The sequence below is a fragment of the Ostrea edulis genome, chromosome 1 (assembly GCF_947568905.1).
Source record: "Ostrea edulis chromosome 1, xbOstEdul1.1, whole genome shotgun sequence".
NCBI lineage: Eukaryota > Metazoa > Mollusca > Bivalvia > Ostreida > Ostreidae > Ostrea > Ostrea edulis.
Window position 1 is genome coordinate 27,253,097 of NC_079164.1, and position 14,711 is coordinate 27,267,807.

A 14,711-nucleotide genomic window follows, 5' to 3' on the forward strand; every position below is an offset into this window, starting at 1 on the left:
CTATTCTTTAAACGAACGTTTAGTAGTATATTTAACCTATGTAAACAAGAACATAGCACGAACCTTGTTTACATAAAAAAGAATTCTCCCATGTACATGTACCTCGACAACTGACATTCAAATGTAGGCGGACCATTAAAAACATCGTAATTAAACTTTCTGAACATTACAAATGGAAAAATAAAGTTTGAAAATTTTCAGTTCAAATCGTGTCCATGCCCCTTTAAGTGAACGTGAAAACGCAAATGACTGTAAGTTTTGAAAACAATAATTGACGGATTCGACACACACGACCAGCATACACGACAGCCTTTAAAAATCGCAAGTGGGGATTTGGTGCGTGACTGCCCTTTTTCAAAGCTCTAAATTCGCGACATTTTGTCATGAAAATAAATATGGTTTATCATTATCACTTTTAATATTGTTTTCCATTTATATAACGCCTCATCTAATTAACACAATTACCCAAAACGTTTAACCCCCCCCCCCCCGCCAACCCCCCTCCCTCCCAATAAATACATAAAAAGGATAGAATACTAAACCGAGGTTACCATAGTACTATAAGAGGTTATCTGATGCTGAATTTACACCATTTCAAAGAGAATATCATTCTATCAGTAATACATGTTTCACACCTTGAAAAAAAGATTTTTGCACGTACCAAATAGCTTGATACGCCCCAATTCCAAGCTTCTTGGTTGGGCAACCGTGCCATCGTATTATCATAACAAAAATTGCAATGTATAAAACAGATGGTAGAATTCTGAATTATGGGAGAAGGATAATGAATGAATGAACATTTGCAAAATAATGGGAAACAAAAACAACAGTAAGATGTTGAAGAAGAGTGAGTGTATGAACTTTTCACTGTGAGGTTGTTTATAGATTGCTTACAAGGTCATGAGGGTGAAAGTGATTTTGGCCAGGGGAAACGTATAACCAATTGGAGCATAAGAAATCAGTGACCAGAGGTCATTTGTCTATATCATTTACGAGAAACAAGAAATTAAAGATTATGGTAAAACTAAAGAAGTGTAGTTGAGTATGCAACGCTAAATTACAGGTTTTCAAGGAAAGAATTGTATTGGTTTTGAGTTTGAATTAAAAGCCAAAGTTTATAGTGCTGATTGTTAAGATGTAACAAATATGGTAAGGAATGTTGGAGGATGTACGAGGGTATAAATGCGAGGAACAGAGTTCTTCAGTAGACGATACAGAACTTTGTCTCTGCCCTTTCAGTTGTACAGGTAAGGTATTGAGTATATTTGCGCATTTCTGAAATAACTTTCAAATTTTCAGATGGTTTGGTTAATTTTTGTGTGAAATTTTATAATAATGTTTGTAATTATATTGTATATTGTGTACTATGGATTGTCATCAATAATTATAATGATGAAATGTTTCTTTCATGAAAGAGTAGCTGATACAGAACTTTGTCTTTGCCTTTTCATTTGTTTAGGTTGAACAAGATAGGGCTACTCTGTTCAGTCTGAGAACATAAATATCCCGAGGTTTACTAGCACTTATCGAGTATATGTATATCACGCTTTGCACCATATCTGACCTAAAACACTTCTTCCCCCAACTTGTTATATGAGCAATTATGAAGTTAAAGTCAGTTACCGGTATGGGGTGAAATTTTATATGATAAGTGGTGGCGATCCGGATTTCGGATTAAGTCGTCAAACTCTGTTATGAAAACCACCATTTCGTTTTAATCAACAGGCTTGATATGATAAATGGTGAGAGAATCCTAACTTTGTGTTAATGGAAAAGTTGTCATCGTTCCAGCGATTGAAAAGCTGTTTTCAAACCTTTCCTTTCCGTCATCTAAAAAGGGACCACAACCTGATTTGAGTGACTCGGAAATTCTGTTTAATCCCGTATCGTATCAACCAGACTTTAGTTCGACTCCATTCTCAGTGGCGACTTCGGAAAAACCTTTGGCGTCAACAACTTCGCTGTCCTTTTTTATACAGAGACAACGTCTCCAACAACGAATTGCCGGTACAGAGGTCTCCTCATATAGGAATAAGCAACAAAAGTACGGACGTACAATTCGATATTAATCCAACAGCTCCGTTGTATCAATTTCCGCAGCTATCTTCGACGGTAAACAAAAATCGGTAACCTTGGATTTCCAAAAACGCCCACCACCCACTCTATGCACGTGATTGGGACACCACCCAGTATCAGCACAACGTTCGGGGCTCAAACAACGCTCCGAACAAACACAAAAGGCAAGACTCGAGCAACGTCTAGAACATGGATAGATGAGGATTTGAAGACAGTCGTTCTGAAAGAGCAGTTTAATAGAGCTTACAATTTCTCAACTTTTAAAATGTCATTTCATATCAAACTTGATAAATTCAAAGGCATTGACAGTCAAGATGTTAATGCATGGTTAACAATTTTTTGTCAGTGGGCTAAGTTTCATGACTTGCCTGATTCTAAAACAATTTATGCTTTTCCATTTTATATAGAAGGGCATGCTGAAGTGTGGTATGTTTCATTGTCTGGTGAACAAAAAATCTAATTCTACAACTATTACACGGCCAACCCAATCAAGTTACAACACCAGAAACATATGAGAATCTTTTGTCTGAAATTAGAAATATTAAAAGCAAGATGGGATCTCAACCGGGAATAAATGAATTGGGTCATTATGGATCTCAAGGCTCTTGTTTACCCTCACAATACGTATCACATTATAGGGATTAACCACAGGGTTTCACGGCAGGGGTAAAGTTCACATCGCAATATAATGGAAAGCAGTCGCAAAATTTTAAACGGGTACAATCAAACCAATAAGTATCAATGATTGGTAATTGGTAACAATGAAGGAAGGGCGTCGCGCTTTCTGAAGACGGTGTTTCAGTTACCAGAATTGGTATGGAAGGTGAGGATAACGAACAGTGATCAATCTCATAACTCCTATAAGCAATACAAAATAGATAGTTGGGCAAACACGGACCCCTGGACACATCAGAGGTGGGATCAGATGCCTAGAATGAGTAAGCATCCCCTGTCGACCGGTCACACCCACCATGGGCCCTATATATCCTGATCGGGTAGACGAAGTTATCCGTAGTCAAAATCAATGTGCCAAGAACGGTCTAACAATCGGTATGAAATATGTCAGACAGCATTTGACCCAATGATAGATTGTACTGACGAACTAGGTCGTTTTAACGACCATACATGTATAATTTGCGAAATACTGACTACAATCGAGACCTTTGAAACCCCTGTACCATCAACTTGTTTGTCAGTAGCTAAAATCTTTAAACAAAACCCACAAAAGTTTGGGTAGCTTGGTCGACCAACAGAAACAAGGGATCAGATACATGTATCCTCATAGAGCGATATAAACTCAAACTCTCTCAAACTCTCTCTCTCTCTCTCTCTCTCTCTCTCTCTCTCTCTCTCTCTCTCTGAGGTGTATGTTATGCCCCATTACTAACACTTCCTGAAAATAGTATCAGAAAGCGATACATCGAGCAAATTTAAAAGACTCAAAATCATCACAAGTCAAGGGTTATTGACTCGTTACCTCGCACTTAGCCTTGACTTGTAAAGATGAAAACACAAGGGCAATTTTATATCACTCTATCAGAATATATGATCCGTTTTGGGTTGGCCACCCATATTGTCTGTCAGGTTCAAACGAAAATTTTCAGAATTCGTGGTTGCAAGCTGCACAATGTATCAGCAATACGCTATAATGTATATTCCATGTTCCTTATTGATACAAATATATCTTTAACACCAGGTGTAATTCTTTCAGAGCTTAATTTTCCTCTTTTTGGTACAAGGTCAGGCATCATCGCAAGCCACGCCTAATGTCTTTACACTAGGTCAAACACCGTGGCTGCCTGAGAAAAAAGTCCTCGACTTCATGAATATTTATGCTGATTAGTCGACCAATCGGTGAGCTTCCATGATTCTTTTTTGGTGGGAAGAAAATCATTCGGAGGTCATTGCAGAATATGTTGCCATTTATGGAGATAGCCGAGTGTCTGGTTGCACGAGACAACGATTTGATGCAATTCTTGCGCCGATCCACGTCCGAGTCTTCTTACCGGTTACGGAAAAGGACGAGCGTGTGATCCGATTGCATACGAGGTTCATTTGCATTTACGGAAATAGCCGAATTGTTTCGATTGGTGTGATATGCAATATATAAAGGGGTAAACATGGGACAAAAAGAAATATCACATTGTTTAATAAATGTGAATGAATTGTTAAAACTTTTGAATAGCGTGTCTCAGTTTTGCTGAACTTGTAAGGTTTATTCAATCCATGACATTGTAAACATTTGTAGAAGTCTGAAGTGTAAAATACATGTACTATATACCTAGTAAGGCATATATTTATCTAATCTATTTGTCACATCTAGGCTATAATGTCAGGGTTAGAATAACTAACAAATGAAATCAATGTAAACACATTATAGATAATACAAAATCCATCAGACACAATACAAATGAAATTATACGTGTGCAATACAAAATAGTGATAAAACAATATACAATGCAAATGAAAATTATACACATGCAATACAAGTATACAATGCAAATAAAAATTATACACGTGCAATACAAAATAGTGATAAAATTACACAATGCATATGAAAATTATAAAATATAATAAGAAAATACACAATACAAATGAAAAAAAAAATGTACAGTATACAATTTATATAAGAAAAATGTACATTACAAGATTCAAATAGAAAAGATTATACAATACTAATAGAAGAAGATGAAATGTTGCAACGTTGGACATACATTGTCAGGGCAGATGAATTGAAGCCAGCTCAGTTGACGTATATCGAGTCAATTTGACAAAAAAGTACTTCCGGTCACTAGTTATCAACGATTGTAAAATAAATCAAAGGAAGCTCCATGTATATACCAGTGCATTCTAACAATATCTACCTTTCTTTATTGCTACCCTGTACTTTGGTCTTGTTGCTTTTTCACAATGTTTACTCTACTCCCCCTTCATTTAAACCTGACGTACAAAAATACTAATGTAAACATGCGGCGTTGTTATCTTCATACTTTTCGTTAATCCTAATGCAAATTGGCGACTTTCGCTGGTATTGAATAATTTCCCCCTATTTTAGAAGTTTATAAGTTTATACTAGAGGTAAACTTGTTAATTATTTGGAAGTACCATTGAAGCCATTTGTGTTTTCACGTGTGATTTAATACTTTCGTGTCGATTCAATCAACTCAGATTACGAGTACTTCAAACATGCACCGCGATGACTACTACGTTTACATCATCACTGATATATAAACATTTTATGTCAGTAAAACGTTTATGTAACCTGCCTCTCTTTTATTTTGTGAACACATGATTAGCTGTATTTGTTTACAATTAGCTATTTTCAATTTTGTACAAGACATACGTAATAGAGCCTTATGCTAATTCCGTCGCTAGCGCATGCGCATTCTTAAATCCAATTCATCAACATACGTTATTGGAATAGCCAGCACTCTCCCCACCTTCAACACTACATGAGCGACATTTTTTGAAGGTTGTATGGACGGGCAGGGACGCCCCCTTTTTATGTAAGGTTGCATGCAGATACATGTTGACTCCAGTCTTTGGCACTCTGCTTTTTTTAGTTTTTACAAGTTGATTGTTATATCGGATTTCCAATATTTCGGCTTGAACACCATTGAAGAGACATTATTTATCGAAATGCGCATCTTGTGCATCAAAATTGGTACCGTATACGTTTTACATGTACATATATGTCGAGTTCCTTTACTACGAAAGATATGAAAATTTAATATGTCTAGTCCATTTACTATGGAAATGTGCCATTGATATTTTTATATATGATATTTCTACTTTCTGCAGCACCCATTTTTAAATATACATATTTTTCTATTTGTGTGTGTGTTTATACGTTATTTCTTTTTATTGTCATTCATTCATTTAATGAATGTCAATGTTTATCTTTTATATGAGTTTGGCTTATATCGGGACAGGATGACATAAATTTTCTTATGATTATAAGTATGGTTGAAAATAGTAAAGTTTTATTGTAATTTTCATTCATAGATAAAAATTATGCAGATGCAAGCCCCGCTCGTTGCCCCAAATAACAACGTACGTCATTAGACATATATCTTATCTTTAGTAAATAAAAGTTTAAAAACACACTACTGTATTTTTGGAAAGATAAAAACAATTGACATTGATTTAACCAACTTCGTTTTTCACTGACAGGAATTAAAATAGAAGATAAAATGATGTTGGGCTCTAACTTATATATATTAAAAGGATGGTAACTCTTCCTAAATTCCTAGATTGATTGAATATTGTTTAACGGTCCTCTATATTTCATTCATATCGAGACCTCATCATTGCCGGTCAAGGGCTGTAAAATTTAAGCCTATGCTCGGCGTTTATGGCCTTTGAGCAGGGAGGGATCCTTATCGTGCCATACCTGCTGTGACACGGGATATCGGTGTTTGTGGTCTCCTCCAAAGGACCGCCCCATTTAGTCGCTTCTTACGACAAGCAAGGAGTACTGAGGACCCATTCTAACCTGGATCTCCGCGGAATAAACTCTTACTAGAAAATTACTAGTTAGTAGCAGAAGGGAAATAATCATGACGTCACTTTCTTCGATAAAATCACCCAATACATAGCAAATTGAATAAAATACTATTTACGTCGAAAACGATGATATGTTTTTACCTAAACAGATTATGAATTCATCAAAACTTTGTATAATTAAACAAAGACAATTCTGGACTAGGTTTTTTTTAAGTGCATCTGTTTTTCTTTTTACCACGACCATTTCTCTCAGGAGTTAAAGATGTGAGATCTCTGGAAAGATAGATGCGATATTTACATGTATTTCTTTGTGTTATCACGGGTGACATTTAACAGATCGATATGATATCAGTATTACGAGATTTTCCTATGGATGGTTGGTTGGTTGCCAATGAAGGGCTGCAAAATTTAGGCCTTTGCTCGACGCTTACGGTCCTTGAGCAGGAAGGGATCTTTACCGTGTCACAACTTCTGTGAAACTGGTCCTCGGTTTATATTCAATATTATATTCAAATATCTATTATAAATGTTTATATATTTAGTATTTAAAACAAACGAATGATATAAATTTTTGTTGTCCACCGCACTTGATTTGCAAAACTGGTTAAAACCCCTCAAAAACTCCTACTGTTATGATTTCTACAATACTCGTTTTTGTTATAACGTCAATTTTATACAAATATTGACATTTTAGGTCAATACTATCTTCACAAGTCAAGGGTTATTGATTCGTTACCTCGCACTAACCCTTGACATCAGTCGCTATTTAAAAGTTGGGCTCGAGAAGAAGGATGACGCAATACGCTAAAATTAATCAGCCAATGGGATTTTTTGTTTCAGATGAAAGTTTGGTAAGGGAATAAACAGAAAGTAAAAAATGGCGTCTGTTGACGAAAAGATATGTGAAAAGCATCAAATCGATCATTTGACTGAAAACCAAAAGATTTCGATATCATGTATCAGAGAAGGAAAAGATGTTTTTATTGGGACTAAAACTGGCAGTGGTAAATCGCTATCTTACGAAGTTGTTCCCATTATTTTGGACAATTTGTTAAAACATAGTCGACAAACGTACTTCGACAATCCATCATTTTCATTCGGCTCATACCCCAAAACCTCGTCTAATTGTTTCTTCAAGCAAAACGAACTCCCGAAAATCAATCGACGGTATCTGTCTTGTACTAATTGGCCACACATTCTACACCATAATGCCGTCGCCATGCGTGTTTACTGTTTTGTTTTGTTTTCGACCGATTATAAAAGCCGTTGTCTGATTGGTTTGCAGCTTCAGGCTGCAAACCAATCATATGCTTCTTCTCGGGCCCAACTTTTAAATAGCGACTGATATCATATCTTTTCGTCAACGGACGCCATTTTTTACTTTCTGTTTATTCCCTTACCAAACTTTCATCTGAAACAAGAAATCCCATTGGCTGATTAATTTTAGCGTATTGCGTCATCCTTCTTCTCGAGCCCAACTTTTAAATAGCGACTGATGTCAAGGGTTAGTGCGAGGTAACGAATCAATAACCCTTGACTTGTGAAGATGGGTCAATACATGATTTAGCTACCAGTAAAGTACAATATTCACCGGGAACAGATATGGTGAGTTGAATATTGTACTTTATTTTGTTTTATTTTATGATTGAATGATTTAAACATCAAAATCGGCACAAGAGCTTACGAAACGATACATGATCTTTTTCCAGAAGCTATATATAGCATTGGAATTTCTTTAAAATTCAACTTTTATACCATTAAAGTTGAGGTCTTGAGAAAGTAAATTATCAACAACTTGATGATTACAGATGAAAACCTACTTTGCGAGATTATACACTCTCTAGTTTCCCTCCGAGATCTGGCAGTACTTCAATATATTTATTCTGTGGAGGCAATTTGCAATGAACAGGTTCTCCATATGTGACAGCGTCATCCAATATAAGCCCTGTGTAGTAAGTACTGTGAGGCACATCTGATTTCCTGCAGGTCGTTTGTCGATGTTGCCACTTCCAGAGAACAAATGCCATGATGCTGAGAAACGCTAATATGGCAACCAGGACTAACCATTTGACAATCCCTGAAACTGCAAAATTGTTATTTGCTGTTAAGAATTATGCGTTTTACCTAGGTTTAAAAGAAATTAATGAACCTTTGTTTAGTATCAGATTATCGTAAACAGTCTTTAAGTCAATAATTTATGTTTATTATATTTTCAATGTACATGTATAGGGATTCTTGTGTATTGAAATGTTCTTAAACATTTATGGGGATTGCTTATTTGCCGTTTGCAATATATATATATATATATATATATATATGGAAGTAATGGAAATCAAAATGACACATTGCACCCCCCAAAACAATCATTTACAGTAATTGCTAGCGCTTTCTTAATGCCTACATGGTTGATCACACAGTTCAAATATTCAAAAATAGTTAAGTATTCATACGATAAATCAAACCACAATTAATGATAAGAAAAGTAACCTATGGATAATTCAAGAAGTTGCTAAGTATCTTTGACAACGATTATTCCTTACTGCTCGCATCAAATGTATAAGTTGAGATGTGGCGCGTAATCATTCCCTATTGAGTAAGTGTAGCATTTATACATTTATATGAACGGTGATCAGTCTCATAACGCCTATATAAAAAAAAAAGTAAGAGTAGGGCAAACACGGACCCCTGAACATAATAGAGATGGGATCAGGTGTCTAGAAGTAAACATCCCCTGTCGACCGATCACACCCGCCTTGAGTCCGATATCTTGATTAGGTAAATGGAGTGATCCGTAGTCAAAATCAGTGTGTAAAAAACAGCCTGAAAATCGGCATGAAACACGTCAGGCAGCATTTGACGTGTTATAACGACATAACAACTGTGTATTTGTAAAACTTTGATCCCCTGGAGGGCATGGTTTTAACAAACTTGAACCTGCACAATGGCAGGAAGTTTTCACATAAATGTAAACTTTTCTGGCCCAATGATTCATCAGAAGAATATTTTTAATGATTTTCCCTATACATTTGTATGTAAAAGTTTGATCCCCTATTCTGACCCCATCTTATCTCTGGAGTCCATGATGTTAATTAACAATGTGTCTGTAAGCTTTCACGTAAAAATGTAGTTTCCTGGCCCAATGGTTCTTGAGAATATCTGTACGTCAAACTTTGATCCTCTATTGTGGCCCCATCCTAACCCCGAATATCATGATTTTAATAAACTTGAATCTTCATTTTTTTTCTAGGAAAATTTCATGTAAATTTGTACTGTCCTGGCACAGAGGTTTTTGGGAAGAAATTTTCAAAGATTTTACCTATCTATTCGCATGTTGTAGTTTAAACCCACCTCGGGGGTCATGATTTTAACAAACTTGAATATGCAGTATAAAAGGTGAAGATGACGAATAGTGATCAGTCTCATATAAGCAATACAAAATAGATAGTTGGGCAAACACGCGCCTCTGGATATACATGTACCAGAGGTGGGATTAGGTGCCGAGGAGGAGTAAGCTTCCCCTGTCGACGGTCACGCCTGCCGTGAGCCCTATATCTTGATCAGGTAAACGGAGTTATCCGTAGTCAAAATCAGTATACCAATAATGCTCTAACAATCGGTATGAAACACGTCAGACAGCATTTGACCCAATGATAAGTTATAATGGCAAACTTGATCGTTATAATGATCGTAGAATTCGCGATATGTTGACTTAAAACGAGACTGTTGAAACTCTTGCACCATCAGCCTGTTTGTCAGTAGCCTACCTTGTTATAAAAATTGAACATACGCAGAACAAGCCCTTGCATATCGAATCAATTGAGATATATAAACACCATATACAGGTGATAATGAAATAATTGTTACATAGATTTGGGAAGTTGACGATGGAGAAGCTGAAATAATCCCGTTTGTCCCGTTGAGTTCTTAGTTTACTGTTAATATCTACTTTAAATAAAATATCCAAGTATGAAGCAGACGTGGACGACTCTGTGGTGATTTTTGTCGAGTTCACTGGGATATATGAAATCGACATATGAATGAAAATTATCATTGTTAATACATAAACGTCGTCGATATATCTATACGTCGAACTGAAGCCTTAGCAAGACCTTTTCTTCCCACCTAGAAATTTTTAAATAAATTCTGCTTCTCAGGAATATAAGAACGGGTCAGCTAACAAAGGAGCACAATCCGTGCTCATTGGAATTCCAACAGATTGGAGGAAGATTTGATCACCAAAGACCATAAAGATATATATTGTCTCCGAGGAACCTAAGCACATTTTATTTATGTCAATTGCAGAGTACTTGTGCGTGGAATCAGAGTAGTGTTTAACAAAATACTTTTTTGGATGGCTGATCAGTAGATTTTGAACTTTTCCGTTTTCCGTTTTTGTTGAAAAAGCAACTGTATATGATGTCAAAAAGTCTAGTTTTTGCTTTATCGTGAGCAATGGTCGTGTAAAGTGTTGAAAAGTCATACGTTTAGATGTTGATTTGAGGAGAGTTTTGGGATTTCAAGTTTACTAAAAGTTCTTTAGAATTTTTTTTTAGAATTCACATTTGATTTACACCACTTCTGGCATATGTAGTCGCACAGTACATTTTATTGTTCTACATCACAGATGTTAATATTTTCGCGAGGAGTAAAGATGGGGGCTTGGTAGTACTCTTACTGGATCCAACAATGCATCTTTGTAAGGGTTTTTATAAAGTTTAGGAATCCAGAATAGGAACGGTAACTCATATCCATCCGATCCATTGACTAGAATATCAAATGTGTCTAAAAATGAAGCATGCGTTTGAAGAACTTTATCTTTTGAAAGGGCAGTTGTAGTATAAGTATGATTACCAAAAGTGAAATTAATGCCAAGTTCGTTTCAAATACAGTGGTAATAATGAACTTTACAAAGACAAAGTTGTTTATTAGCTTGACGGAAAACATATTCCTCATGTAACCTATCTAATTCTTTTATCGCCTTTGGTATATATATATATATATATATATATATATATATCTAAAAATGACCAACGACACGAACAACAGTGAATAGTCAAATTTTCGGGACGACCATCGAGTGTCAAGACTAAACTGAACCGGAAACAAACTTTTCTATTGCCACTCGATAATTTTAATATGTAAACCTTTTGTTTGTTATACGTTTTGTAGTGTAGTTGCAGTTTTAGTTTCCTGACTGAGAGAGAGAGAGAGAGAGAGAGCACTGAAATTCAGCAACATCAACAAATAGATAAGGATAATTAAAGCACTAAAATAACCAAAGACGCTCATAACATGAACATGAACATCAGGACTGAACAGATTCGTCTTGACACTTGTTCAGAAGAGATGTTCTGTTACTGCTCATTATTACACAAATTAATTTCAGTACGTAGACGGTCTGTTTGTGTTAAGCTATCATAGTTTATTTTTAATGCTTCAGAGTAGTTTGCATTTTTGTTTTATTTAGTTTTCATTTCTATGTAAATATTCTGTCGTCCTGAAGAAGGAATAGGTTGTCCGATAATTTGACAATTTATATTGTGCATGTCGTTGGTCAATTTTAGTTCTTTTTATTTGCGACAAAAATTTTAAAATATCAAAACACCCTAGAGAAAATACCATAAAATAATTCTTTCACGACACGTTAATGAATAAGTGATAATAACGAAGATTCCAGACGAGAGACATGCTTGTACATATAAGTACTTGATCATGCAGAAGAATTGAAATTCGTTTGTATGCATGAAAAATAACTTATAAGCATAAACACAGCGCCAATTGACCTTGTGATGGAATTTCTATGGAGATTGAACTGTCTGGAACCTTTCCTATAATGTCATTGGACACAGGTGTAAAGTCCAGTATGATTTTATTTGTTGTGTTGTTGGTGACGTCGTTTTGAGAGATATCTGTCACCCTGTCTGGGACGGCGGGTACATGGATGAATCTTGCAGTGGCATTCGATTCTACGTTATCTGGAAAAGAATTTACGTCTCAATACTAACTTTACTAAAACCGTTTTTCAAATACGGAAAGAAAGACATATGTAATGGATGTTTTAGAGAACTATTTCATTTGTTTACATCTTCATGATTTTTTGACAAAGTTTGAGATTCCATATGACATCTGAAAGTTTATGACTTATTCATACAAATATCATTTTAATCAAAATAATTTTCTAATTATCAATCAGCACATAAATGCAATAAAGAGGACAGACCGAGTGGCATAAAATTCTTTAATGTAAAACCTTCAACAAATGTGCTATCATAAGGGTGTAGATACAATATACAGGTTTTCATGTATACCACATATAGTATTATTATTAAGTACATGTATCTGAAATTTAAAAAAAATCTATAAATTTTATCATCAAAAGACACTTCAAGTTGTATTCTATCAATTGATATGAAATACATGTACTTCTATTTTAAGCTGTTAAGATATTTTTTCATATGCAAAAGAATTTGTTGCATTTATTCTTAGATATCCAAGTATGTATGCATAGTTTTGATTTATTTCCCTGACGTTTAAAATTCGCCCACGCACATGTGTTTCAAGAGATATAAAGAGATATAATGGAAAGAACAGTTTTTCCCAGTCTTAAATTTGGCCACTGATAAGAAGTGTTATATATATATATATATGTGTGTGTGTGTGTGTGTGTGTGTGTGTGTGTGTGTGTGTGTGTGTGTGTGTGTGTGTGTGTGTGTGTGTGTGTGTGTGTGTGTGTGTGTGAGTGTATGTGTGTGTGTGTTTTTTCAACTCACCGTCTATTAACACCTTCAGGAACACCACACTCTCTGGTGACGTCAATCTCACAGTCACAGTAAAACGTCGGGTTCTGATTGAGATATTCTGTCCATATATGATGTCTTCGTCGTTTACTGTTTGTGATTAAATGTAGTTTATTAATGATAAAATCAAATATAACGATTTCAAGAAAGGTTTATGATAGACCTATTTCATTCAGTAGTGAAATTTTAACTTTGCTGTTAACTGTTAATTATATGTAAACCAATTAACATTGTTGATAAGAATTAGAAATCGTTTCAATAACGCACATAGAACGGTATTTAACATAATATATATTTATTTAGATATTCTTAAGAAAATGTTCATTAACAAATAATTTCTGGACTGAATTATAATAAGATTAATCATTCATATGCTTTATATTCATCTTCTTGTAATAAAATTTGTTTAGAGTGACCCAAGACCTCTTGAAACGAACATACGAACTAGACCAGGAAGGAAGCATGTGGCAATATGTTATAAACAAGAATGGTTACACCATTAATGATTACACAAAGCACACAGAAAGGAATCACTTGCACGATTCATGTTCATCAATTACGCGTGTTTCATGAAAATTATTACATTACTCCATACAATGGACAGGGACCACCAAACACATCTGTCTATGTAAATCTTAGTTTCGCTATTGCTAATGATATTTATATTCACAATTTTGCCCAAAGAATGTAAAAGAATAAAGAAAAAACCCGATTCTGGTAATTCACAGATTGTTTTTTGTTGTGCATTACATATGAAAGAATAATAATGCTAATGATACAGTGTATCTATCGCAAATGTGGCGTACGTGCACCTATAGTATGAACCGTCGATCGAGGTAAGACGTCGACTTAAGGAAGTACCTTTCACTTAAAAACAAAAAATACAAACAACGACTTACTATTTGCAGGTAATTGATGTGATGGATCTGTCTCAATAACTGTCTTGTATGAGTGTAAAATGACTATACCCGTCATTACCCCGGATATATCACACCTGCATATCCCTGTCCTGCCATCGGACCGCAAATACAGGTTTCCCAATCGACTCACAGTGAGGTTTTTACACAGATCAAAGACAGAGTAATCTGCAAAAATTATCGTAGTTAAAAATACCATTATGGTCTTAAATCACAAACACACGAATATAAAGTATGCTGAATATGATCAAATTCCGTTTTATCACATACGATTGAACGTGTTTAAACTGTTAACCATTAGATAAACAACGAAACACTCTTTTTTGCCCTCCCTATCATGTAACCGACACAAACAACACGAAATAATATAATGCACAAGAATTACAATGCTATCACAGATTTAATACGAACACAG

The 14,711-nt window shown here is 35.2% G+C and overlaps 1 protein-coding gene across 1 annotated transcript; it reads right to left on the bottom strand.

Moving 5' to 3' along the window:
- Positions 1–8,411: 8,411 nt before the first annotated feature.
- On the bottom strand, positions 8,412–14,410 carry LOC125664048 (uncharacterized). The gene is made up of 4 exons (XM_048896553.2): positions 14,279–14,410; positions 13,353–13,469; positions 12,366–12,557; positions 8,412–8,665 (listed from the first exon to the last, which is right to left on the bottom strand). The coding sequence occupies exons 1-4, from the start codon at positions 14,352–14,354 to the stop codon at positions 8,412–8,414; spliced, it is 639 nt and encodes a 212-aa protein (XP_048752510.2). The 5' UTR covers positions 14,355–14,410.
- Positions 14,411–14,711: the final 301 nt, after the last annotated feature.